The sequence below is a fragment of the Pristiophorus japonicus genome, chromosome 9 (assembly GCF_044704955.1).
Source record: "Pristiophorus japonicus isolate sPriJap1 chromosome 9, sPriJap1.hap1, whole genome shotgun sequence".
Classification (NCBI taxonomy): Eukaryota; Metazoa; Chordata; class Chondrichthyes; family Pristiophoridae; genus Pristiophorus; species Pristiophorus japonicus.
In genome coordinates this window covers 164955667-164982315 of record NC_091985.1, presented here as the reverse complement: position 1 = coordinate 164982315, position 26649 = coordinate 164955667, and the positions used below count along the sequence as shown (strand labels likewise).

Here is a 26649-nt window from a genome sequence, read left to right as displayed (position 1 = left end):
TGTTCGATCAGGGGGCTGGGCCGTGAGTAGATGGGATGGGGTACGATCACAGTGAGGGAAGCAGGTAAGCTCGAGGGGGCCGGGAGCCACACTCGTGCTCCTCTTGGCCCACAAGCAGTGCTGTAAAGTCACCTGCCTGCTGTGTCCAGTCCTTCTCACCTTCCTTAAAATTGCCAGGTTTCCCGTGCCCTGGAAAACCTGCCCCCCCCCCCCCCGCAAGCATTAAAAACAAAGTCTCTGGTTAAAATTGAGGCACGGAGCCTTATTAACATATTCAAATGACTAACCCATTTCTGGAGAGCAGGTTAGTCGCCATTCCCAATCCGTCTCCGTTAAAACCGGATGTGGTCACATCGCAGGAGGTTTGGGTTGAGTTTCCAATGTTTTAGATTTATTAACATCTGCGTCCCTCCCCGATCTGTCCTGAAGAATGTCTTGCATTTATATAGCGCTTTTCACAACCACCGGACATCTCAAAGCTCTTTACTGCCAATGAAGTACTTTTAGAGCATAGTCACCATTGTAAGGTGGGAAACGCAACAGCCTGTTTGCGCACAGCAAGCTCCCACACACAGCAATGTGATAATGACCAGATCAGCTGTTTTAGTGATGTTGATTGAGAGATAAATAACTGCCCTGCTCTTCTTCGAAATAGTGTCATGGGATCTTTTACGTTTACCTGAGAGGGGGGCCTCGGTTTAACATCTCATCTGAAAGACAGCACCTCCGACAGTGAGCACTCCCTCAGCACTGCACTGGGAGTGTCAGCCTAGATTTATGTGCTCAAGTCTCTGGAGGGGGACTTGAACCCACAACCTTCATGACTCAGAGGCGAGAGTGCTACCCACTGAGCCACAGCTGACACTGGGGTTTAAATGACCCTCATGTCTCTATTTAGAAAGCCTAGGATCCCACATGCTTTTCTAACAGCTGTATCGATTTGCCTTCCACCATCGCGACTGGCGACAAAAATATGTAACTGTGCCAATGCTGCATGTTTATGTGATGACGCACCTTATACTAGCTGAGATCCTGAGTAGGAGAGAGAGTGCTCTGTTTTGAGTCGGGTGAGCAGCAGCTTGTGGGTGTGGTCATGTTGCTGTCAAGGTGATGCAAGCTCAAAGCAGCGTTAGAGCACATTCAGTGGTAACAGACAAGGCAGGGGAGGGTGAGTTTTAACTGCTCTGGTTAGGTCACAACTAGAGTATTGCGTCCAGTTCTGGGCACCACACTTTAGGGAGAATGTGAAGGTCCTTGAGAGGGCGCAGAGGAGATTTACCAGAATGGTTCCAGGGACGAAGGATTTTAGCTGCAAGGTTAGGTTGGAGAAGCTGGGGTTGTTCTCCTTGGAGCAAAGGAAGTTGAGGGGAGATTTGATAGAGGTGTACAAGATTATGACAGGTTTGGATAAGGTAGACAGAGAAAGGTTGTTCCCATTAGCTGATGGTACAAGGACGAGGGAACACAGATTTAAGGTTTTGGGCAAGAGATACAGGGGGGGATGTGAGGAAGAACTATTTTACACAGTGAGTGGTAATGATCTGGAACTCGCTGCCGACAATGATGACGAAAGCAGAAATTGGATAGACACTTGGGGGAAATAAACGTGCAGGGCTCCGGGGATAGAGCGGGGCAATGGGATTGACTGAATCGTTCTCCAGAGAGCTGCATGGACTCGATGGGCTGAATGGCCTCCTTCTGTGCCGTTATAACTCTATGGCAGCATAGGCCTCACTAGTGTGTCGTTAGCGAGTGCCAAACGGGCCCCTGCACAAGCTCATCATCTCTGGGCCAATGCAATGGTGGGGGACCAGAGGCTGACCTGGTCGGCAGTCGGGTCGGTGCAAGGGTGATCGTTGAGTGGGGGGGTGCTCAGCATCCCATGTCATGTGTGGGGAGCCCACGACTGCTTTTTATGGCCCCACAAAACATATTATAAACTGAACCATTTTGGGCATTCTTCTGCTCGAGTAAAACCAGTTGTCCCTCAGAATTGCAATCAGTACGTCACAGAACCCCATTTGCATTCTGAAAGGGCCCAGCACGTTAGCTGTGGCTCAGTGGGCAGCATTCCTGCCTCAGAGTCAGAAGGTTGTGGGTTCAAGCCCCACTCCGGAGACTCGAGCACAAAATCTAGGCTGACACTCCCAGTGCAGCGCTGAGGGAGTGCTGCACTGTCGTACGTGCCGTCTTTCAGGTGAGGCTCCGTCTGCGCTCTTAGGTGGATGTTAAAGGTCCCATGGCACTAATTTGACGAAGAACAGGACAGATTTCCCAGTGTCCTGGCCAATATTTATCCCTCAACCAACATCACTAAAAACCGATTGGTCTTTTTCTCATTGCTGTTTGTGGGAGCTTGCTGTGCACAAATCGCCTGCTGCGTTTCCTACATTACAACAGTGACTACACTTCTAAAGTACTTCATTGGATGTAAATTGCTTTGGGACGTTCTCAGGTCGTGAAAGGTTCTATATAAATGCAAGTTCTTTTTTTACCATTACTGGTACCCTTACCTAATAAAAATCTACCGCTCTCAGTCGTGAGAATTTAAATTGTCCCAACATCCACAGCCTTTTGGGGAAGAAAGTTCAAGATTTCCACTACCCTTTGTGGGAAAAAGTGCTTCTTGATTTCATTCCTGAAATGCCGAGCTGAAATGTTAAGATAATGTTCAGGATTCCCTCACCATTTCAGAGGAAATAGTTTCTCTGTATCCACAGTATCAAATCCTTTGATTATTTTAAACGCCTCGATCAGATCAACCCTCAATCCCCTATACTAAGGGGAATACAAGCCACATGTATGCAAGCTGCCCTCGTAATTTAACCCTTCAACTCCCGGTATCATTCTGGTAAACCTGAGCTGTACTCTCTCCAAGACCAATATAACCTTCCTGAGGCGCTGCAGCCAGAACTGAAGGCAGTGCTCCGGATGGGATCTGATCAAGGCCCTGTACCTCCTCCCCACTGTATTCCATATTGACCTGATGAAGCCAGTTAACGGCAGAGGCAAAACTAGTTTGACATCAGCTGAATAATACAAGATGGAACTGCTTTGGCAGAACATAAGAACATAAGAAATAGGAGCAGGAGTAGGCCATTCGGCCCCTTGAGCCTGCTCCACCACTCAATAATATCATGGTTGATCTGATCATGGACTCAGCTCCGCTTCCCCGCCCGCTCCCCATAACCCTTTACTCCCTTATCGCTCAAAAAATCTGTCTATTTTCACCTTAAATATATTCAATGACCCAGCCTCCAAACCTCTCTAGGGCAGAGAATTCCACAGATTTACAACCCTCTGAGAGAAGAAATTCCTCCTCATCTCAGTTCTAAATGGGCGGACCCTTATTCTAAGACTATCTCCCCTAGTTTTAGTTTCCCCTATGAGTGGAAACATCCTCTCTGCATCCACCTTGTCGAGCTCCCTCATTATCTTATGTTTCAATAAAATCACCTCTCATTCTTCTGAATTCCAATATGTATAGGCCCAACCTACTCAACCTATCCTCATAAGTCAACCCCCTCATCTCCGGAATCAACCTGGTGAACCTTCTCTGAACAGCCTTCAATGCAAGTATATCCTTTCTTAAATACAGAGACCAAAACTGTATGCAGTACGCTAGGTGTGGCCTCACCAATACCCTGTACAGTTGTAGCAGGACTTCTCTGCTTTTATACTCTATCCCCTTGCAATAAAGGCCAACATTCCATTTGCCTTCCTGATTACTTGCTGTACCTGCATACTAACCTTTTCTGTTTCATGCACAAGGACCCTCAGGACTCTCTGTACTGCAGCACTTTGCAATTTTTCTCCGTTTAAATTATAATTTGCTCTTCTTTTATTTCTGCCAAAGTGGATAATTTTCCCACATTATACTTCATCTGCCAATATTTTGTCCACTCACTTAGCCTGTCTATCTCCCTTTGCAGAACACAAAGACTGTGTGCCCATTTTAAGTTTACCGATGATGTCACACTGTAGTGCCTCGATATCATTGCTGGCATGTAACCAGTTTCTGAAGGGTACCCTATAGTACCTTTTATTTTCTAGTGATGTACTTTGAAGCATCACAGCTCAGATCACAGGTCTGTCAATGGATATAAAGCATTCCTTTCCTTTGGACTATGGTCATGTGCTTAGCAGGTGACTAAAAATGCTCGAAACAGTGGCATGAGCTCAGGGGTAATGAAGGTCATTATTGGTGCCACTGAGTAATATAAACCACCACCGTCAATTTACATTTTTGACAAAGGAACAAGTTGTTCCGGGTACAGAAATTATCCACTCGAAAGAGATTTAGTCTCTGTTGAATCCAAGCCACATTTGCAATTTATTTGGTCAACAGTTTTTCCCCCCTAATCCGTCTTTCAGATGAGACGTTAAACCGAAGCCCCGTCTGCTCTCTCAAGTGGATGTAAAAGATCCCGTGGCACTATTTCGAAGAAGAGCAAGGGAGTTATCCCCGGTTCCTGGGCCAATATATATCCCTCAATCAACATAACAAAAAAACAGATTATCTGATCATTATCACATTGCTGTTTATGGGAGCTTGCTGTGTGCAAATTGGCTGCTGCATTTCCCACATTACAGCAGTGACTACATTCTTTAAAAAAAAAGTACTTCATCGGCTGTAAAATGTTTTGAGATGTCCGGTGGTTGTGAAAGGCGCTATATATATCCAAGTCTTTCTTTCTTCCTAATAGTTAAAACTTTGGGTGAAAAGAAATGGCGGTGCAGGCTTGAAGGGCCGAATGGCCTACTCCTGCACCTATTTTCTAGGTTTCTATGTTTCTATGTTTCAATGTTAATGGTAGATTGAAGGAAGAGGGCAGAGGTTTTAGATAATTGGCTAAAGACGGGAGACGAGGAGAATTTTCTTTGCACAGCGAGTTGTGGTGATCTGGAATGCATGGCCTGAAAGGGCGGAGAAAGTAGATTCAATCATAACTTTCAAAAGGGAATTGGATATAGACACGAAAAAGAAACATTTTCAGGGCTATGGAGGGAAAAGCGGGAGAGTGGGACTAATTGGATAGCTCTGTCAAAGAGCCGATACAGATACAATGGGTCAAAGGACCTCATTCTGTGGGGGAGAAATTGGAGGCTTTAGTGCTGGACGCTACCGCCATGAAACGGTGAAAAGATGGCGACTGGCGCTCGTCGGCCAGCTGATAGCGGAACCATCGGCGCAAGCCATTTTTGAGCTGCCGGTAAACTTCTCGCGCCAGGGACATTTAAATGACAGAGATCGTGACGGCAGTGAGTGTGGAACATGACAGGTGTCCCATTTCGTGGTGGTCTGCTGCATGCTTCACAACTTGGCCGTCGTGCTGCAGCCACTGGGGTGGCACTGCGCAGGAGGGATCGCGGGACCACCTCAGGAGGAAGTAGAGGGAGAGGAGGACGAGGAGGATGAGGAGGAGGGAGGGAGGAGGGAGGCACTCATTCATCCATCCGGATGAGCTGTCTGTGAGCAGCGCATCAGACTCTGACGTGAAGGAAGGAAAGCCCAGATCCCGGTTGCACACCACACCTCCGTCACACCATCCCTCGCGCGTGGAACATGACCTCGCTCTCCTGGGCACAAAGCTGAAATGAGGCACCCCCCCCCAAAATATTCCAATCACAGTTAATAAATTTATCAATAATCACAAGACACATATTTACAATGATACTATTAACTAATCAATCTGGTGCAATCCCTTAGTATCTGAATTTCGTGTGGCTTTTCCTATTCCAGTGTTGCTACGCAGTGCGCCCTCAGTGGCTGCAGCATGGCTGGTGGAAGGATGGTGACTGGCAGTGGGGGGCTGGCCTTGCAGGACGACGCCAGGCAGCTCTGGGCCTAGAAGGCCCAGCTGTAGACTTCACCACCTCGGCCTGGGCAGCAGTCTGGGCTGGCTGGCTGACAGGCAGCGGCAAGGGCAATAGCGGAGTGGCAGCGGTGGGAGCAGGAATGCTGTCATCCTGAGAGAGGGCAGCAGGGTCCTGCTCCATTGACCCAATGCCTCTCTCCCCCCCCCCCTCTCCCGGGGGCAGTGTCTCAGCATCCCGAGCGATCTGCTGCAGCACAGATTGGTGGCCTGTTGCGACACTGGGGAAGCTCCGACTGACGGTGGTAGACCCAGCCACGATGGCAGCAGTCAGAGCTTGGGGGGGGGGGGGGGGGCTCTGCGATTTCACGCCACACGGTCCTGGATGTGTGTGGCGAGGGCCTCCTGCCAGTTTGCGGGTATAACACCGTTCGCCTCCTCTGCACCAATGCTTGGAGAACTTCGTCGGAGAGCCTCCATCCATCACTACTTCTGAGTGTTGCTTCCCTGTCCGCCTCTTCACTGTGTTGGGGAAGCTGAACAGCCTAGCAGCCTGACAATGAGGTGTTGCAAGCTTGAGATCACCTTCCCTGCAAGCAGTGGAAATACCCCATGGCTATCATGACTGCGAGTTGGACCATCCCTAATATTGGTCCACCTGTTCGTGTAAGGCCAATAAGCAGCAGTTTTAGCGCTGAAATCCTATCTAAAGTCATGTTCATGAAGAGGTAGGACGAATTTTGCATCTTAACAAGACCATTTTCAGGTGGCGCAGCTTAACCCCATTCAGTCTCAGCATTGCCACTTTCCTGGCTAGATCCAATTTTTAGCCCTAAGATTCGATGGAGTCGAGATTGCCATTTAGCGACATCTGTTAGCTCCTCTGGGGGAGCGTTAATGGGGCACAAAACTCTTTTCGCCGGGGGGAGGGGGCGCTACCGACTCCCGCGGAAGTTAGCGGAGGTGCTGCCACAGTAGCGCCTCGCCCCACCAGCACCCCCCCCCCCGCCCCGGTAAAGCCCGCCCCGCCCCTTGCGTGTTGACACCTTTCCGCCGCGCGGCAGAAAATGGCTTGTGGTCACCCGCGAGGCTGCCGTGAGCGGGTTTCAGCACCAGCCTCGCGGGTCGCGAACCGGGCCGACATCCGCTCACGGGGCGGAAGTTAAAGGGGAGGTGGGGAGCGCCATGTGCCGCCAGCTTCCCGGTTTGGCCGACTCACTGGTCGGCCCGACTTCTGCACACCTTGCGTGGCCCCGGCCGCCATCGTGCAGCCCGGCGCTCGGTTTCGGGTACCGGGCTGCGGCTTCGGCACCGCACCGCCCTGGTGGCCCAATGGAGGCCATCAGAGGCCCGGCAGAGTGCGCAGGGGCCTGCCCCTTTAACTGAAGGGGAGGGGCGTTGAAACGTGTGAGCGTAGCGCTGGTGACCATGCCCCAGTACCCGCCCCAGCAGGAAGTACAGCTCGCGAGAATGCGCTCCACTTCCTGTGAGGGGCGGGAACCGCGATTCCTTCCGAGTCAGTTACTGCCCCCAGTAGGGGAGCTGGGGAATTTCACCCCCTGTTACTGCTGAAATTGGCAGCAGCATAATCTGCGTGAAGGAGCTGCATTAACACGCTTAGTGTCTGTGCAGAATAAAAAAAAAGGAATTTTTAGTGCCATTTAGGACCGAGATGAGGAGAAACTTCTTCACTCAGAGGATTGTGAACCTGTGGAATTCTCTACCACAGAAAGTTGTTGAGGCCAGTTTGTTAGATATATTCAAAAGGGAGTTAGATGTGGCCCTTATGGCTAAAGGGATCAAGGGGTATGGAGAGAAAGCAAGTATGCGGTACTGAAGTTGCATGATCAACCATGATCATATTGATTGGTGGTGCAGGCTCGAATGGCTGAATGGCCTACTCCTGCACCTATTTTCTATGTTTCTATTTGTGTGACCCTCTCTGTTATTGTTTCTGTAACCCTTCAAGGAGGGAGTTCTGAATGTTGTTAATATTTCCTGTGTAATATCCAGTGGTATAACCCTATAGATTGGTCAAAGAGGTAGGTTTTAAGGAGGATCTTAACAGAGAAAAGAGAGGTAGAGGGGCTCATTTAAGACCCTCCTTAAAACCTACCTCTTTGACCAAGTTTTTGGTCACCTGTCCTAATGTCTCCTTATGTGGCTCGGTGTCAAATTTTGTTTGATAATTGCTCCTGTGAAGTGCCTTGAGATGCTTTACTACGTTAAATGCTTTATATAAATGCAAGTTATTGTTGGTACTTGGCAATAGGTTGTTACCTCTAACCTTATCATTTAACCTTCATTAATAACGTTGGCTTATTCCCAGTGAACTGTTTAGATCGACATGCCAACCACTCCCCCAACAGGGTGGCTCTGATCTGGGAGAGGGATGAACCTGGCACTGAATTGAGGATTACATACAGGTACGGCCTTTAGTGCACGATAGTTCTTCAAAAACTGTTTTGTTCCCCCAACCCCCCCCCACACCTCCCCCACCGCTCCACTCCCAGTCTCCCCCCCACCCCCACCCACCCCCCACGACCCCCCCATCCTTGAAATTGAATTCAATTGATCTGGGCCTTCTGGATATTAAAAACAATGCTTTGCTAATGTCCTTCAATGGAGAGAACCTGAAACTGTGTGGCCCACACGTGACTCCAGTCCCACCCTCCCGACCCTTAATGCCCTCAGGGCAAGTAATGATGGGCAATAAATATGACCTTGCCAGTGTTTCGCACATCCCAAGAACACATGAAGGAAAATGAGGACTGATAATAACCCTCTCGTTTACAGTGTGAGCCTCACATCATAGGATCTTCATAGAATGAAAAACATACTTATTGTAAGTATCAGGAGGAAGGGGTAGTCCAAACATTCTGCTCTTATGTTCCCTTGTGAGGCTCACAGCATTCCCTTGGCCCCACAAAACCAAGTTTTAACCTTCCCTGGAAAGGTGTCTTCGCTCTTCAGACCCGCTGGCGGGCGGGACAGCTCTGCTTTGGGTCGAGGTGCTAGTGGGTCCTCCTGAGGTAATAGCACACCGATGTGCATATGTATATGAAGCTCCGTCTGACTCGGGCGTCCTCTATTTCCGCAACAATCTCTGTTCACAAAATAATGAGGTCAAGTTTGTTCGGTAGCTGGGCGCCTGAAAAATCAGCCATTCTGAAATGGGAAAGGAGCAGTTGTTTAACTCGCTGTCACCCTGCCCCCAACCCCCGCCCCCATGATTAGTAAATGGATATTCTCTGTAATGTGTGCATCTGTGAGGCTGCTCACTGGCTGGTTAAGCTGTTGAGTTGGGAGTGGCTTAGCCAGTCACGTGATGTTCACAAGACTCAATAAAACCCCAGCCAGTTGGGTTGAGGTTATCCACGATGAGGCAGGTGGTTGTGAGCCTGGTGGATGAATTGGTAATGTGTAGTGTGATTGGTAAACCAATTGGTTCTTAATAGCAATGTGTTCCTATGAATTCTCAAGCAGAGAACCGATGAAGCCAATACGTCACAGTCACTTGCAGCTTTTATATGCCGATTTCAGCGATTGATGGCTGGTGCCATCACCAATTATATTCTCCATTACAGGGAGCTTTTGGAGACCACATGCCGACTGGCCAACACGTTGAAGCGTCACGGCGTGCAGAAAGGGGACAGAGTTGCTATCTACCTCCCGGTATCTCCCATGGGCATCGCCGCAATGCTGGCTTGTGCGCGGATTGGTGCCGTGCACATGGTGGTCTTCGCGGGGTTCAGCTCTCAAGCGTTGGCTGGAAGGATCCGTGATGGTATGTGGGCAAAGATCTTTCACCGCTTTCATTGTTTACACACTTAATTAAGAGGTACGTTAGTTGTAGATTCAAGCCTCTTGTACCTGGACCATTCTCCATTCATTGGTCGCAAGGGTGTATCTGATGAATTGACAGCAGTTTATCCAATTAACAGACTCCATTTATGTGTCAGAATGTCCCACTCTGTCTGATTTAACGAATAACCAAAGTAATGGAGAGAATCAGTTGGCCCACTGAGGAAATATATATACTCCTTGTGTGTGAAGAAAATTGAGTTACGCAGGGAAAGTAGAGACTATTTCTGTCATATATTTTTATATTACTGTAGATAGTCTTTATGAATTATATATTGGCTTTGGATTGCTGTATCCTTTATTTTTGTGTTAAGGAAGTAGTCCATGCACAAAACTGTTCAAATTCATCTACGTTCCCAATGGATCAGCTGACATCCTCTATTGGGGCACCAGTCTCTATTCGGAGAGGAACAAGGCCAACTTTGTTTGGTCGCTGGGCGGGTCTTTCTCCGAAAGGCACGCGTGGTCAAGTTGACAGACTGGAACATGCGGATCAGCGCCTGGGATCTGGATGCCCCCGCCTCATTTGCATTTGGCAGGCGAGCTGCGGACACCAAAAGGGACATCCTGATTCGGCTCGCCTCCCTTCGGACTTGGGAATGGCGGCCGGCCGGGGTGCTCGGAGAAGTGGGAAGGGGTGGGGCGAGGCTGGGCCGACCGTGGGCCGGCAGTATTTCTGCAGAGTAAGGAGGAGCGCTTGGATTCTGCACAGGAATAATGTCTGAGCCACCTGCAAACACCACGTTGTGAAGCCTACAAAAGGCATGCGGAAAGTCTTGCGGATTACTGGGCAGTGTAAGAAACGTGTTCTGATGACGACATTTTGAAGGGCTAAAAATTTGTTTAGGCCTGTTTTCAGGCGCAGAATAGCTGGTATGCACCCAGCCTAGTGTGCCCCAGAGCTGCAGCAAACTCTGGAATGCCTGCCGCAGGCCCGACATTGACTCCACTCAGCATTGCCGGATATCTGTAAGGGGTCCTTAACCAGGCCCCTCAGTAACATGTGCAAGTGAAGGGGCCTAATGCCTGGTTCAGGCAGCTGCCCGGAACACTGGAATATTGTTCCAAGGCCAAAATGGTGTCAGGCGTATTTCTGTCGGCCTTGGGACGGGTTACATAGCCCCCGTGATATTCCCCCTTTTCGCCCCTGTTTTCAGGCTGTAGTACTTCACGTCATTCATATCATTTCTTTAAAAAAAAGAAGTGCATGCTGTTATATATGCAGACTATAAATATACTCTCTGTGTAGTCACTATATAGTTGCATAAGATGGAGACTTGTTACCTGATGTACTATCAATAAGGTTTATACTATGCTGGCACCACTAGAGGGTGCAACTGGTGGAGATCGGGGTTTCCTGCCCCTGTGGTAGAGGCTGTCCACTAGAGGGCACTGCGGTGGGAGACCTGAGGGTCACCTGCATAGGTGTGCAGGGTCCAGTATCAAAGGCTGCCCACCATGCTTGTGCCTCACTCTTACAAATAAAGGACCAAGGTCACTACAGTTTGAGTATAACACATTGCCTCATGGAGTCATTCATGAGTGCATTACAGACATGACACATGCTGACAATGTTTGTCTTTGCTTAACTAGCCCAATGCAAGGTCATTATCACCTGCAATCAAGGAGTCCGCGGTGGTCATGTTGTTGAGCTGAAGAGGACGGTGGATGAGGCAGTAAAGACATGTCCCACAGTAAAACACGTCTTCGTAGTGCAGAGAACGGACAAGAAGGTTCCCATGAGCAACATTGACGTACCGCTCGAGGAAGTAAGTCATCGTTAAAGTTATTCCTTTGTTTGAACTTAAATGAACCATTTTTTGGGAGCTTGCAGGAGTGGACTTTTTTTTAATACAGAATGAGGCTATTCCACCCATCATGTCCGCGCCGGCCGACAAAGAGCTATCCAGCCTAATCCCACGTTCCAGCTCTCGATCCGCAGCCCTGTAGGTTACGGCACCTAAAGTGCATATAGAAGTACTTCTTAAATGTGATAAGCGTTTCTGACTCTACCACCCTTTCAGGCAGTGAGTTCCAGACCCTCATCATCCTCTGGGTGAAAACATTTCTCATCAACTCCCCTCTAATCCTTCTACCAATTATTTTAAATCTATGCCCTTCTGGTTATTGACCTCACTGCTATGGGAAACAGGTCTGTACTATCCACTCCATCAACACCCGTCATAATTTTATATACCTCAATTAAACCTCCCCTCAGCCTCCTCTGTTCCAAAGAAAACAACCTCAGCCTATCTAATCTTTCCTCATAACTAAAATTCTCCAGTCCTGGCAACATCCTCGTAAATCTCCTCTGTACCTACTAAGTCAATTTTAGATTGCCCTGGATCCCATGGGCTTTTACTTTCGTGACCAGTCTGCCATGTGGGACCTTATCAAAAGCCTTGCTAAAATCCATATACACTACATCAAATGCACTGCCCTCATCGACCCTTCTTTTTACCTCCTCAAAAAATACAATCAAGTTAGTCAGACACAACCTTCCCTTAACAAATCCGTGCTGACTGGCCTTGATTAATACGTGCCTTTCTAAATGACAATTAATCCTGTCGCTCAGAATTTTTTCCAATCATTTGCCCACTCCTGAGGTTAAGCTGAGTGGCCTGCAATTACTCGGTCTATCCCTTTCTCCTTTCTTAAACAACGGTACATTAGCAGTCCTCCAGTCCTCCGGCACCACACCTGTAGCCAGAGAGGATTGTAACATGATGGTCAGAGCCTCTGCTATTTACTCTCTTTTGCTTCTTTTAACAGCCTGGGATACATTTCATCCAGGCCTGGCGATTTATCTACTTTCAAGGATTCTAAACCCCTTAATATTTCCTCTCTCACTGTATTTATCTCATCTAATATTTCACACTCCTCCTCCTTAACTACAAAATTTGCATCGCCCCTCTCGTTTGTGAAAACAGACGCAAAGTATTCATTAAGAACCATACCCACGTCTTCTGCCTCCACTCACAGGTTACCTTTTTGGCTTCTAATACACCCTTTCCTTAGTGATCCTCTTGCTCTTAATATATTTATAAAACATCTTTGGGATTTCCATGATTTTACTTGCAAACAATTTTTCATTCTCTCTCTTTGCTTTCCTAATTTCCTTTTTAATTTCACCCCTGCACTTTCTATACTCCTATGTAAAAGTTGAGGTGAGTAAAAGTAGGTACTTAGTAAAGGTTTGTTGTAATAGCGATTGTTATTTGAGTGACGGTGTGGATCTCGACTGAGATCAAGCAAAGCAGAAAAGCAGAGGGATACCTAGAAAGAAAGAAGGTCTTGCATTTATATAGTGCCCTTCCTGACCTCAGAACATCCTAAAACGCTTTTCAGCCAATCAAGTACTTGTGACGTGCAGTCACTGTTGTAATGTGGGAAACGCGGCAGCCAATTTGTGCACAGCAAGCTCCCACAAACAGCAATGTGATAACGACCAGATAATCTGTTTTAGTGATTGCGGTTTGAGGGATAAATATTGACCAGGATACCGGGGTGAACTCTCCTACTCTTCTTCGAATAGGACCATGGGATCTTTTACGGCCATCTGAGAGGGTAAATGGGGCCTTGGTTTAATGCCTCATCCAAAAGACGGCACCTCTGACAGTGCAGCACTCTCTCAGCACTGCACTGGAGTGCCAATGTATCCAGATGTAGCTAATTGCATTTCTGATGAAATAAAGAGTTTCAGATACTAATCATGGCAATCAATCTCTTATCAACTATTTTACAACAGACCCAGACATGAGGCTAGGGAAACCCTAGTGGTGGAGAGCTTTAGGAATGTTGGGTCCTCCCACGCACTCTAGCTTTATGTCATGTCATATCTCAGAAACTAGTATTCCAGGAGACTGGATTCATAAAAGAAAAACTTGCATTTATATAGCGCCTTTCATGACCAACGGACGTCTCAAAGCGCTTTACAGCCAATGTAGTCACTGTTGTAATGTAGGAAACACGGCAGCCAATTTGCGCACAGCAAGCTCCCACAAACAGCAATGTGATAACTACCAGATAATCCATTTTTGATAATCCAGAGAACATGAGTTCAAATCTCGCCGGGACAGTTTGAGAATTTGACTTCAGTTTAAAAAAAAAATCTGGTAATAAAAAGTCTGTAGCAGTAACAGTGATCATGAAACTGTTGTAAAAACCCATCTGGTTCACTAATGTCCTTTTGGAAAAATGAAACCCACTTAACTTCCCTCTGAAGTGGCCCAGCAAGCTAATCAGTTTACCAAACCACTTACCCGAGGTTTCAAGAAGGCAGCTCACCACCACCTGCTCTGGCCAACTGGGGACGGGCACCAATGGCTGGGCTTGCCAGCCTCGCCCACATCCTCAATTAATTAAATTAAAATGTTCAGTTTTATGTCTTTAATACTCTTATGAATGACTCCACGAGGTCGTATTGTACTTGAGCTGTTGTGACCTTAGTCCCATTTATTGTAACTCCAGAGCGAGGCACAAACATGGTGGGCAGCCTTTTATACTGGGCCCTGCACACCTATGCAGGTAACCCTCAGGTCTCCCACCGCAGTGCCCTCTGGTGGCACACCTTATGTGACTCAGTTCGTATACATGGGCTACATCCATGACATTCAGTTTCCTGTCATTTGCTGTTCTTCCCCTTCCCCTCACAACCATTGTGAATCTCGTGAGAGCAAAGGAAGGGGTAATTACATACGATCAATGACGGCCAGCCAAAGACCATCGAGCCTGTCCCTCACAATTGCGATACCTTGTGTATCACAATTTATACCACTGACACCTGGAAGACCCTGGCCGAAGACCGCCCGAGGGATGGCGTTGAGTTCTTTGAGTCTCAACGCAAAGAGCGCGAAGAGATCAAGCGCAGACAGCGGAAGGAGCGCGCGGCAAACCAGCCCCACCCACCCCTTCCCTCGACGAATGTCTGTCCCACCTGTGACCGGGTCTGTGGCTCTCGTATTGGACTGTTCAGCCACCAGAGAACTCACTTTGGGGGTGGAAGCAAGTCTTCCTCGATTCCGAGGGACTGCCTATGACTGAATGAATGACTCCACCCACCCGGAACCACGTGATCTCCTGGGTGAGGCAAAAAAAACAGATTAAAAAGAACCCAGGCCAATTTGGGGACAAAAATCTGGGAAATTCCTCTCCGATCCATCAAAACTAGTCCAGGAGGTCACTCTGGCCATTACATTCCCTGCAGTGCCTACCTTCTGTCAGAGGTCACCTCCACCACAGCCAGAAACAAATCCAGCTTTTGCTTGAAGGATTTCAGTGAGTCTGCATCCATCAGTAAAGAACTTAGAGTTTCGCACAGATTGAACCCTGCCCTTTGGAATGCAAGTGTGCTTCACGTATTTGTCCTGCCTAAATGTACCGGTGGTGCTAAGCGCTCATTAAAACATTTTGTCCTGGAATAAAGCCTCAGCTGTGAAAGAGACTCTGTCCTTATTTTTTCTGCAGGAGATGGAGAAGGAGCAGCCAGTGTGTGATCCTGAGCCCCTGGACAGTGAGGATTTGCTCTTCCTGCTCTATACCTCCGGCAGCACAGGAAAACCCAAGGGCCTAGTGCACACGCAGGCCGGTTATCTGCTGTACTCAGCACTCACCCATAAGGTATCAGTAGAACAGGATGGTGAGCTCAGTATTTGCCATTAGTACCTTATATTCATTACATACATTCCAATCTCTCTGAGTTAATATTAACGTACAACTGGCATAGTGGCCCCTCTTACATAGAAACATAGAAAATAGGTGCAGGAGTAGGCCATTCGGCCCTTCGAGCCTACACCAGCATTCAATATGATCATGACTGATCATGCAACCTCAGTACCCCATTCCTGCTTTCTCTCCATACCCCTTGATCCCGTTAGCTGTAAGGGCTACATCTAACTCCCTTTTGAATATATCTAATGAACTGGCCTCAACAACTTTCTGTGTTAGAGAATTCCACAGGTTTGCAATTCTCTGAGTGAAGAAGTTTCTCCTCATCTCGGTCCTAAATGGCTTACCCCTTATTCTTAGACTGTGACCCCTGGTTCTGGACTTCCCCAACGTCGGAAACATTCTTCTTGCATCTAACCTGTCCAATCCCGTCCGAATTTAATATGTTTCTATGAGATCCCCTCTCATTCTTCTAAATTCCAATGGATACAGGCCCAGTCAATCCAGTCTTTCTTCATATGTCAGTCCTGCCATCCCGCGAATCAGTCTGGTGAACCTTCGCTGCACTCCCTCAATAGCAAGAATATCCTTCCTCAGATTAGGAGACCAAAACTGCACACAATATTCAAGGTGTGGCCTCACCAAGGCCCTGAATAACTGCAGTAAGACCTCCCTGCTCCTATACTCAAATCCCCAGCTAATATTTATCGGTAAAGTTGTTAATATTAAATAGCTTACCAAAATGAAATTCTCAGACTTATGTAAAAATACCTATCTGTTGGTCATTTCACGGCAGTGGTGTTGAGTAGAGGTGCCTTTCTGGCAGGTTGATTTTAGGTCTGTTTTTGCTGTTATCTTTCAATGCAGTTGCTGTAGATAGTTATCTTGACTTCAGCAGTATGACCTGATCAGGGTATAGAGCCGTCTGTTGTGAAGGATCATGTCAAACCAAACAATTCTGATCACATTGCTTCTAAGAACAAACCGGCGGCGGCCATAACATTATCTGTGCAGAGGTCCTGGGCTGGATTGAAAACGATGGCCTGGAAATTCCTCAGGGCGGAGGGGGGGGGGAACATGGCCCCAGTGGTTGAGGGGATCACTCCCGCCGGTGGCCTTCCCCCTCCCCACTGCAGTTTGTGGGGTCACTGGGAGGGCACGGGGCAGGTAGGCTCGAGCACCAGGTGTATCTTCGTTGGCTGTGCACCCTCGTGGACGGGGGTTTAGGGTGGGGTGGGTGGGGGGGGTGTTCCATGCAACACGTCTCCCTGACCCACAGCCATGTCCCCCTGGGGGCCCTGCGGAACACCACGAGTCACATCCTGCCAGATAGAGTAGCTGACATTACCCCTGCTCTCTGTCTCCTGCCGCTGCCGATTGCATGACCAGAAGGAAGTGGAGTGCTTCATTTAGCGTTACGCTTCCTTCTTGGAGCGCAAACAGTGATTTTTTAGAAAAGTTTTAAATAGTTAGCGCCTGGCACTAACTTTTCAAACTTTTAATAGTTAGCCACCCCCCCACCCCCTGCCAAGCTGGTCGATAGTGAATTTCTCTCCCTCTATTCTCTAATCCGTGGGTTAGTTAATTCTTTGGTGTTTTATGGGTTTTTTCCCTCCTGGAAGTGCTAAAAATTCTATCATTCTGAATGAAGGGTGCGTGTGTGTAGGGGCTTGAATTTTTCCTCCCCCCACAACTGAGTTCCTGACCTTATGCCCCCTATAAGCTCCTCTCACCCCCTTCGATCCCCCCACCCTGCCTGATCCCCTCTCTCTACCCCCCCCACCCGATACCCTCTCTCCTCCCTGCCCCACAATGCCCGATCCCCTCTCCTCTTACCCCCTTCGATCCACCTCCGCCCCGCCCCACCTCGCCTGATCCCCCCCCCCACCCGATCTCCTCACTTCGATCCCCCCTCCCTGCCCAGCCCAATCCCCTCTTGCCCCCTGCCCGATCCCCTCTCCTCTCACCCCCCTTCAACCCCCCCGCCCCGCCCGATCCCCTCTTGCCCCCTCGCCCAATCCCCTGACCATCTCCACAGGGAGCCCAGGGAAGCAGACCAGTTTAGGCTGCAGCCGCTGCAATGTCGGGTAGGCAGGCACGGTACCGAAGCGGTTCTTAGGCGCCCGATGGAAGCGCATGCGTGGAGGTACTCAGAACATCGTGAAAATAATCACTGCGTAAAAAAAAGTACCGTTGAGCGCAGCGAGAGATTTCATACGTACGCGCTAACTGTTTGTACGTCAGTATCCTAGGGTGTACCTTCAAGGCCTCAGTGGTGTTTGTTGTCTGCCATGCGAGGGTCTAACGTGGAGGTAATAATGTACAATTGTTTCCTTTCAGTATGTCTTCAATTATCAGGAGGGTGATATTTACGGCTGTGTGGCAGACATTGGTTGGATTACCGGGCACAGTTACGTGGTATACGGCCCACTCTGCAATGGCGGCACCACCGTGCTGTTTGAAAGCACTCCGATCTACCCGGACCCAGGTGAGCACGACAAGGATCACCATCAACAAAGCACTCTGCATGCACCTGTTGGCACTCACAGTGACCACCAGTGCACTGGAGGGAAATTTCAGGCAACAACCCACAGCGGGCAGTGGTGGTTTTAACTGGCAGCCCCTGCCTGGTGGGAAGCTGCTCGTTTCAGTTAGGTTCCCCTGACTTTCCCGCTCGCAGCTGAGTTAAAATCCCAGTCGGGCTCTGATGATGTTATCGGGCCCTGATCTGCACATTTAAAGTGGGGCCGCACTATAATGTGGGTTCTTTGCTTATGAATTTATAGCAACACATTGCTATGAAGAACTAGTTGGTTTATTAGCAAAAGGTTTAACAATCACACTACACATTACCAGTTCATCCACCAGGTTCACAACTACCTGCTTCATCGTGGATCCCCTGAACCCAACTGGCTGGGGTTTTATTGAGTCTTGTGAACATCACGTGACTGGCTAAGCCACTCACAACTCAACAGCTGTACCAGCCTGAGAGCATCCTCATGGGTGCACACAGTTCAGCCGCCCCGCTTCAGGCGGGTGCCTTTGCTGCCTGATCCCAAGAGCAGGTTTAAAGTGGAAGGCTGCAGGACCGAGGCTGGGCCCTGGCGGGTGAGTCACCCGATCGATGTACATGCTCAGCCCCCTGGTTTCCACAGGGCAGGTTGGGTGAAAATCAACTCTACTGTGTCGCTGAAAACCACCTCTATAAAATGTTAAATATACTTATTTGCTGTGTGATTCCAGCACAGTCCTGCCTGCTCAGGGAGTGACTGTTCAAAGTCTGGGATACAATTCGGAGCTTATTATCAAATTGGGACAGATTGTGTCAATTGGGGGGCTGTTTTGGATATGTATTGGTACTCTGTGCTGCATCTGATAAATTGTTTCAATATTATTCATGAATCGCCTACTCTTCCCAGTTCCTGCTGGGGGTGTTTTAAATGCCTCCCCCAGTTCACACTGATACCATTTCCCAATCTCTCGCTCACTGGGCACTCTCATTGTCCTTTTCCCCAGTTCGCCCGGACACGCTTTGCTCACTCCCCGGTTTATGCCGGCACTTTTGCTCCCTGTTCCCTGCCAAGTATCCTTGGCTCTGTCCTTCTCTTCCCCAGCTCCCCGCTTCAACACTTTCCCTGGCTCCTCGCTGACGTGCCTGCTGCTCCGGGGGGGGGAAATCGAACGCTGCCGTGGGCTCTGTAGGCTGGAGCTTCCTGATGGTACGATTACAATAGTGAGAATCCAATCCCGTGGACTGGCAGTGGTGAGGGGAAAGTCAGGGAGTGGAACAGAATGAAGTTTCAAGGATGGCACAATTTCAATGGATTCTGCAATGTCTCTCTCTATCTCTCTCTGTCTATCTCTATCTCTCTCTATCTCTCTCTGTCTCTCTCTGTCTCTCTCTGTCTCTCTCTGTCTCTCTCTGTCTCTCTCTGTCTCTGTCTGTGTCTCTGTCTCTGTGTCTGTCTCTGTCTGTCTGTATATCTATGTTAGCCATGATCATATTGAATGGTAGTGCAGGCTCGAAAGGCTGAATGGCCTGCTCCTGCACCTATTTTCTATGTTAGAATCTATCATGAACACATTTGCCTATGTTCATGATAGATTCTAATATACTGGAACTGCTATGAAGTTTTCATTTTGAAAATACTTTTTGCCCTATGACCACCTGCCTGATGCAAGACGTTTAGATGGATGACATCTTGTTTGTTATGAATGCAATGGCCTCTTCCACAGCTGCTGTGTGTAATGAGATCTGTAACCTCAGAGAAACATAGAAAATAGGTGCAGGAGGAGGCCATTTGGCCCTTCGAGCCTGCACCACCATTCAATAAGATCATGGCTGATCATTCACCTCAGTACCCCTTTCCTGTTTAATCTCCATACCCCTTGATCCCCTTAGCCATAAGGGCCATATTTAACTCCCTCTTGAATATATCCAATGAACTGGCATCAACAACTCTTTGCGGCAGGGAATTCCGCAGGTTAACAACTCTCTGGGTGAAGAAGTTTCTCCTCATCTCAGTCCTAAATGGCTTACCCCTTATCCTTGGACTGTGTCCCCTGGTTCTGGACTTCCCCAACATTGGGAACATTCTTCCTGCACCTCTGAGAGCATCAGATTAAGTTGGATAAAGGTGAAGTACTGGCGGTAATGGATACGTCACTGAACAGTATGTGCACCAATTATCTTTAGGCAGTAGGAGAGGAGCCAGCGGCTGAATGCTTGCCCAGGCCTCGATGTTCTCTCTGCTGCAGGGGTCCTGGGTTCTTACCTTACAGGAGCCGCCTACAAAAAAGGAGGACTTAGATTTATATAGCGCCTTTCACGACCACCGGATACCTCAAAGTGCTTTACAGCCAATTAAGTACTTTTGGAATGCAGTCACTGTTGTAATGTGGGAAACGCAGCAGCCAATTTGTGCACAGCAAGCCCCCACAAACAGCAATGTGATAATGACCAGATAAACTGTTTTTGTTATGTTGATTGAGGGATAAATATTGGCCAGTGCACCGGGGATAACTCCCCTGCTCTTCGAAATAGTGCCATGGGATCTTTTACATCCACCCAAGAGAGCAGACGGGGCCTCGGTTTAACATCTCATCCGAAAGACACCCCTCCGACAGTGCAGTACTCCGTCAGTATTGCACTGAATGTCGGCTTAGATTGATGTGCTCAAGTTCCTGGTGTGGGACTTGAACCCACAACCTTCTGATTCAGAGTATGCTACCCACTGAGCCATGGCTGAAGAGGGAGCTCATTACTGACCAGCAGCCTGCATGCGTACCCCAGAGAATCTGCAGTAGTGCGGCTCAGACATCACCTCAGCAATGCATGAGGGGTTGGGAAAGCTGCAACCCACTATGGAGGGAGTGGCAGTTCCACGGGCAGAGACATGCCAGAGGGCAGAGATGCAATTTTCAGCTGTTTCTCTCCCAAGCATTGTAAAGTTTTATAGAACATAGAACATAAGAACATAAGAATTAGGAACAGGAGAAGGCCATCTAGCCCCTCAAGCCTGCTCCACCATTCAACAAGATCATGGCTGATCTGGCCGTGGACTCAGCTCCTCTTGCACACCCGCTCCCCATAACCCTTAATTCCCTTATTGGTTAAAAATCTATCTATCTGTGACTTGAATACATTCAATGAGCTAGCCTCAACTGCTTCCTTGGGCAGAGAATTCCACAGATTCACAACACTCTGGGAGAAGAAATTCCTTCTCAACTCGGTTTTAAATTGGCTCCCCCGTATTTTGAGGCTGTGCCCCCTAGTTCTAGTCTCCCCGACCAGTGGAAACAACCTCTCTGCCTCTATCTTGTCTATCCCTTTCATTATTTTAAATGTTTCTATAAGATCACCCCTCATCCTTCTGAACTCCAACAGTAAAGACCCAGTCTACTCAATCTATCATCATAAGGTAACCCCCTCATCTCCGGAATCAGCCTAGTGAATCGTCTCTGTACCCCCTCCAAAACTAGTATATCCTTCCTTAAGTAAGGTGACCAAAACTGCACACAAAACTCTAGGTGCGGCCTCACCAATACCTTATACAGTTGCAGCAGGACCTCCCTGCTTTTGTACTCCATCCCTCTCGCAATGAACCCCAACATTCCATTCTCCTTTCTGATTACCTGCTGCACCTGCAAACTAACTTTTTGGGATTCATGCACAAGGACCCCCAGGTCCCTCTGCACCACAGCATGTTGTAATTTCTCCCCATTCAAATACTGTTTTTTTTCCAAGGTGGATGACCTCACATTTTCTGACATTGTATTCCATCTGCCAAACCTTAGCCCACTTGCTTAACCTATCTAAATCTCTTTGCAGCCTCTCTGTGTCCTCTACACAACCCACTTTCCCACTAATCTTTGTGTCATCTGCAAATTTTGTTACACTACACTCTGTCCCCTCGTCCAGGTCATCGATGTATATTGTAAACAGTTGTGGTCCCAGCACCGATCCCTGTGGCACACCGATTGCCAACCTGAAAAGGACCCATTTATCCCAACTCTCTGCTTTCTGTTAGTTAGCCAATTCTCTATCCATGCTAATACATTTCCTCCAACTCTGCGTACTTTATCTTCTGCAGTAATCTTTTGTGTGGCACCTTATCGAATGCCTTTTTGAAATCCAAATACACCACATCCATCGGTACACCTCTATCCACCATGCTCATTATATCCTCAAAGAATTCCAGTAAATTAGTTAAACATGATTTCCCCTTCATGAATCCATGTTGCGTCTGCTTGATTGCACTATTCCTATCTAGATGTCCCGCTATTTCTTCCTTAATGATAGCTTGAAGCATTTTCCCCACTACAGATGTGAAACTAACCGGCCTATAGTTACCTGCCTTTTGTCTGCACCCTTTTTTAAACAGAGGTGTTACATTAGCTGCTTTCCAATCCGATGGCACCTCCCCAGAGTCCATAGAATTTTGGTAGATTATAACGAATGCATCTGCTATAACTTCCGCCATCTCTTTTAATACCCTGGGATGCATTTCATCAGGACCAGGGGACTTGTCTACCTTGAGTCCCATTAGCCTGTCCAGCACTACCTCCCTAGTGATAGTGATTGTCTCAAGGTCCTCCCTTCCCACATTCCCGTGACCAGCAATTTTTGGCATGGTTTTTGTGTCTTCCACTGTGAAGACCGAAGCAAAATAATTGTTTAAGGTCTCAGCCATTTCCACATTTCCCATTATTAAATCCCCCTTCTCATCTTCTAAGGGACCAACATTTATTTTAGTCACACTTTTCCGTTTTATATATCGGTAAAAGCTTTTACTATCTGTTTTTATGTTTTGCGCAAGTTTACTTTCATAATCTATCTTTTCTTTCTTGCTTTCTTAGTCATTCTTTGCTGTCGTTTAAAATGTTCACTATCTTCTAGTTTCCCACTAACCTTGGCCACCTTATATGCATTGTATTTTAATTTGATACACTCCTTTATTTCCTTGGTTATCCCTTCTGTTACCACCCTTCTTTTTCACTGGAATATATTTTTGTTGAGCACTATGAAAGAGCTCCTTAAAAGTCCTCCACTGATCCTCAATTGTGCCACCGTTTAGTCTGTGTTCCCAGTCTACTTTAGCCAACTCTGCCCTCATCCCACTGTAGTCCCCTTTGTTTAAGCATAGTACGCTTGTTTGAGACACTACTTCATCACCCTCAATCTGTATTACAAATTCAACCATACTGTGATCACTCATTCCGAGAGGATCTTTTACTAGGAGATTGTTTATTATTCCTGTCTCATTACACAGGGCCAGATCTAAGATAGCTTGCTCCCTTGTAGGTTCTGTAACATACTGTTCAAAGAAACAATCCCATATGCATTCTATGAATTACTCCTCAAGGCTACCCCGTGCGATTTGATTTGACCAATCGATATGTAGGTTAAAATCCCCCATGATTACTGCCGTTCCTTTTTCACATGCCTCCATTATTCCCTTGATTATTGTCCGCCCCACCGTGAAGTTATTATTTTGGGGCCTATAAACTACACCCACCAGTGACTTTTTCCCCTTACTATCTCTAATCTCCACCCACAATGATTCAGCATTTTGTTCATTAGAGCAATATCGTCTCTCTCAACTGCCCTGATATCATCCTTTATTAACAGAGCTACCCCGCCCCCTTTCCCTTCTTGTCTATCTTTCTGAATTGTCAGATACCCCTGTATGTTTAATTCCCAGTCTTGGCCACCCTGCAACCACGTTTCTGTAATGGCCACCAAATCATACCTATTTGTAATGATTTGTGCTGTCAACTCATTTACTTTGTTTCGAATGCTGCGTGCATTTAGCTAAAGTGTTTTAATACTAGTTTTTAAACCATGATTTTTAGTTTTGACCCCTCCTGCAGCCCCTTTATATTCATACATATTGTCCCTTCCTATCACCTTGTGGTTTACACTTACCCCAGTGCTACTCTGCTCTGTTGCCTCCTGCCTTTTGCATCCTTTCTTGGGGTTCTGTTCATCTGAGCTCTCACCCACTCTAACTAGCTCAGAGCCCTCTCCTGGGTTCCCATCCCCCTGTCAAGCTAGTTTAAAGCCCTCCCAACCGCACTATCAAAACCACCCGCGAGAACATTGGTCCCGTCTCTGTTGAGGTGTAACCTGTCCGACTTGTACAGGTCCCACCTACCCCAGAAGCGGTCCCAATTGTTCAGGAAACTAAAGCCCTCCCTCCTACACCAATGCCCCAGCCACGTATTTATCTGGCTAGCCTTCCTATTTCTACCCTCACTAGTACGTGGCACTGGCAGTAATCCCGAGATTACCACCTTTGAGGTCCTGGCTTTCAATCTTACTCCTAGCTCCCTAAATTCAGTCTTTAGGACCTCACCCCTCTTTCTACCTATGTCGTTGGTACCAATGTGGACCACAACCACTGGCTGTTCCCCTTCCCTCCCCAGAATGCCTTGCAGTCGCTCAGTGACATCATTGACCCTTGCACCAGGGAGGCAACACACCATCCTGATGTCACTTTTGCTGCCGCAGAAGCGACTATCTGCTCCCCTAACTATTGAATCTCCGATCACTATAGCCCTTCCCGTCTTCTTCCTCCCCCCCTGTGCAGCTGAGCCACCCACGGTGCTGTGGACTTGGCCCTGGCTGCACTCCCCAGAGGCATCACCGCCCTCACCAGTAGTCAGAATAGAGTACCGGTTGGAGAGCGGGATAGCCTCAGGGGACTCCTGCACTACCTGCCTCACCATACTCTTGTGTGTGACGGTCACCCATTCCCTATCCTCCTGTACCCTTTTAATCTGTGGGGTGACCAACGCCTGAAACGAGCTATCCACATACCTCTCGTTCTCTCGGATGCTCCTCAGTGCCTCCAGTCCTCGCTCAAGCTCCGAGACTCGGCGCTCAAGTTGGAGGAGCTGGAGACTTTTCCTGCACATGTGGTCATCCCCGTTGCGGGAAGCATCCAGGAATTCCCACATGGCACAGGTGTTGCATTCCGTTTGAACGAGCTACCCTGCCATCCGACTAGTTACCCTTAAATTACCCAGCAAAAACACTGACTCCCACTACACACACTAAACAGCTATTTAGTAATTTATCCTCTTATCTATTAGAACACAAAATCAAAGAGATATACTCACCAGCCGATCAGCCAACCACTTACCAGCTTGGTTGTGACGTCACTTTTTGATTTCTTGTCCCTCCTCCCCGCACTGCTCGCTCACCGACTGCCACTGGGCCTTTGTCGGCCGCTGACCCCGGACTGCCGCTGGGCCTTTGTCGGCCGCTGACCCCGGACTGCCGCTGGGCCTTTGTCGGCCGCTGACCCCGGACTGCCGCTGGGCCTTTGTCGGCCGCTGACCCCGGACTGCCGCTGGGCCTTTGTCGGCCGCTGACCCCGGACTGCCACTGACGCGGCTCCTCCCCGCACTAAAGTAATTGATTAACTTTTGTGATTGGACAGGTTATATCCAAGCAAAATGCTTTCTGAACCTGCCAGTTACAGTTTACTCTTAATTCAAGGCTGTTTAATTCAAAATGATCTGATAATCCAAATTTTGTACCACTAAATCCTACTTTGCTCTTTTATTGGTACTGCATCATTCGAATTATTGGACAATCCAATATTTTTTGTGCAAAATGACCACTTTGTGTCACCAAGATAGGCTCTAAATAAATCATGCAATGCTCAGAGCTTGTCCCCAAGTCGAAGATCTTTACGATCGTAATGATATTTTGAGACAACAATCCCGTGCACAAAAACGACAGACAAAATACACTAATACAAAAACAAAATACTGTGGATGCTGGAATCTGAAATATAAACTGCAAATGCTGGCAATCTCAGCGGGTCAGGCAGCATCTGTGGAGAGAGAAACAGAGTTAACGTTTCAGGTCAATGACCCTTCGTCAGAACTGGCGAATATTCGAAAAGAACAGATTCTTAAGAAGCACTGAAAGGGCGAGGGGGAGGAGGAACGAAAGGGAAGGTCTGTGATAGAGTGGACAGCAGGAGAGATTAGAGAGACAAAAGGGGATGATGGGCCGACTTGAGATGGTAATAGCAGGAGATAGAAAACGATGAATCTAGATAGGGTATCAATGGCAGAATAATGACCAGCTGCCATTGGAGACAGAGAGGAAAAAAAACATAAGATCGGTGGTGGGTTTAAAAAAAATTCCACTATTGTATAATAAATTGTTCTGCTTCCATCGATCAGAAAAACTACAGGCCAGATGTTATTTCATCAATCGCTGACCAATTCAATGTTTCCTACCACTCATATCAAAACTCAAGGCTAAGAGCGCAAAGTGTACATGTTGAATTACAGAGAATTCCAGCGTGTGAGCTCACACTGGCAGACTAAGTGCGGTCAAACATGGGCTTGTGATTTCCCAATCTTAGCCATACCTTTCATGGCCTGGGCAGAAACACGGAAGAATATTCATAGAAACATAGAAAATAGGTGCAGAAGCAGGACATTCGGCCCTTCGAGCCTGCACCACCATTCAATATGATCATGGCTGATCATGCAACTTCAGTACCCCACTCCTGCTTTCTCTCCATACCCCTTGATCCCTTTAGCCGTAACGGCCACATCTAACTCCCCTTTGAATATATCTAACAAACTGGCCTCAACTTCAGTCAACTATCCCCTCTCTCCCGCACACCTTCTGACTGCTGATGACAGAAAAGGAAGCCGATATCACTCTCAAATCCATCAGTTAGCAAGTTAGGAGTCCGAAGAGCAGGAGGGCCGGAGGTAGGCGAGGAGCTCACAGCCCTCGTCCGGGCAGGTAAGTGATTGGCTGTTTCTC

At 47.9% G+C, this 26649-nt stretch overlaps 1 protein-coding gene across 2 annotated transcripts in view; it reads left to right on the top strand.

Moving 5' to 3' along the window:
* LOC139273301 (acetyl-coenzyme A synthetase 2-like, mitochondrial) overlaps window positions 1-26649 on the top strand; it is a 90912-nt gene that overhangs the window by 2215 nt on the left and 62048 nt on the right. Inside the window, exons 2-6 of one of the 2 annotated variants that reach the window (XM_070890038.1) lie at window positions 8146-8242; window positions 9404-9603; window positions 11274-11449; window positions 15147-15299; window positions 17688-17835. In XM_070890038.1, coding sequence (XP_070746139.1) covers window positions 8146-8242; window positions 9404-9603; window positions 11274-11449; window positions 15147-15299; window positions 17688-17835 — 774 coding nt within the window. The remainder of the gene's footprint in view (window positions 1-8145; window positions 8243-9403; window positions 9604-11273; window positions 11450-15146; window positions 15300-17687; window positions 17836-26649) is intronic. The other variant, XM_070890039.1, reaches the window with a different exon arrangement.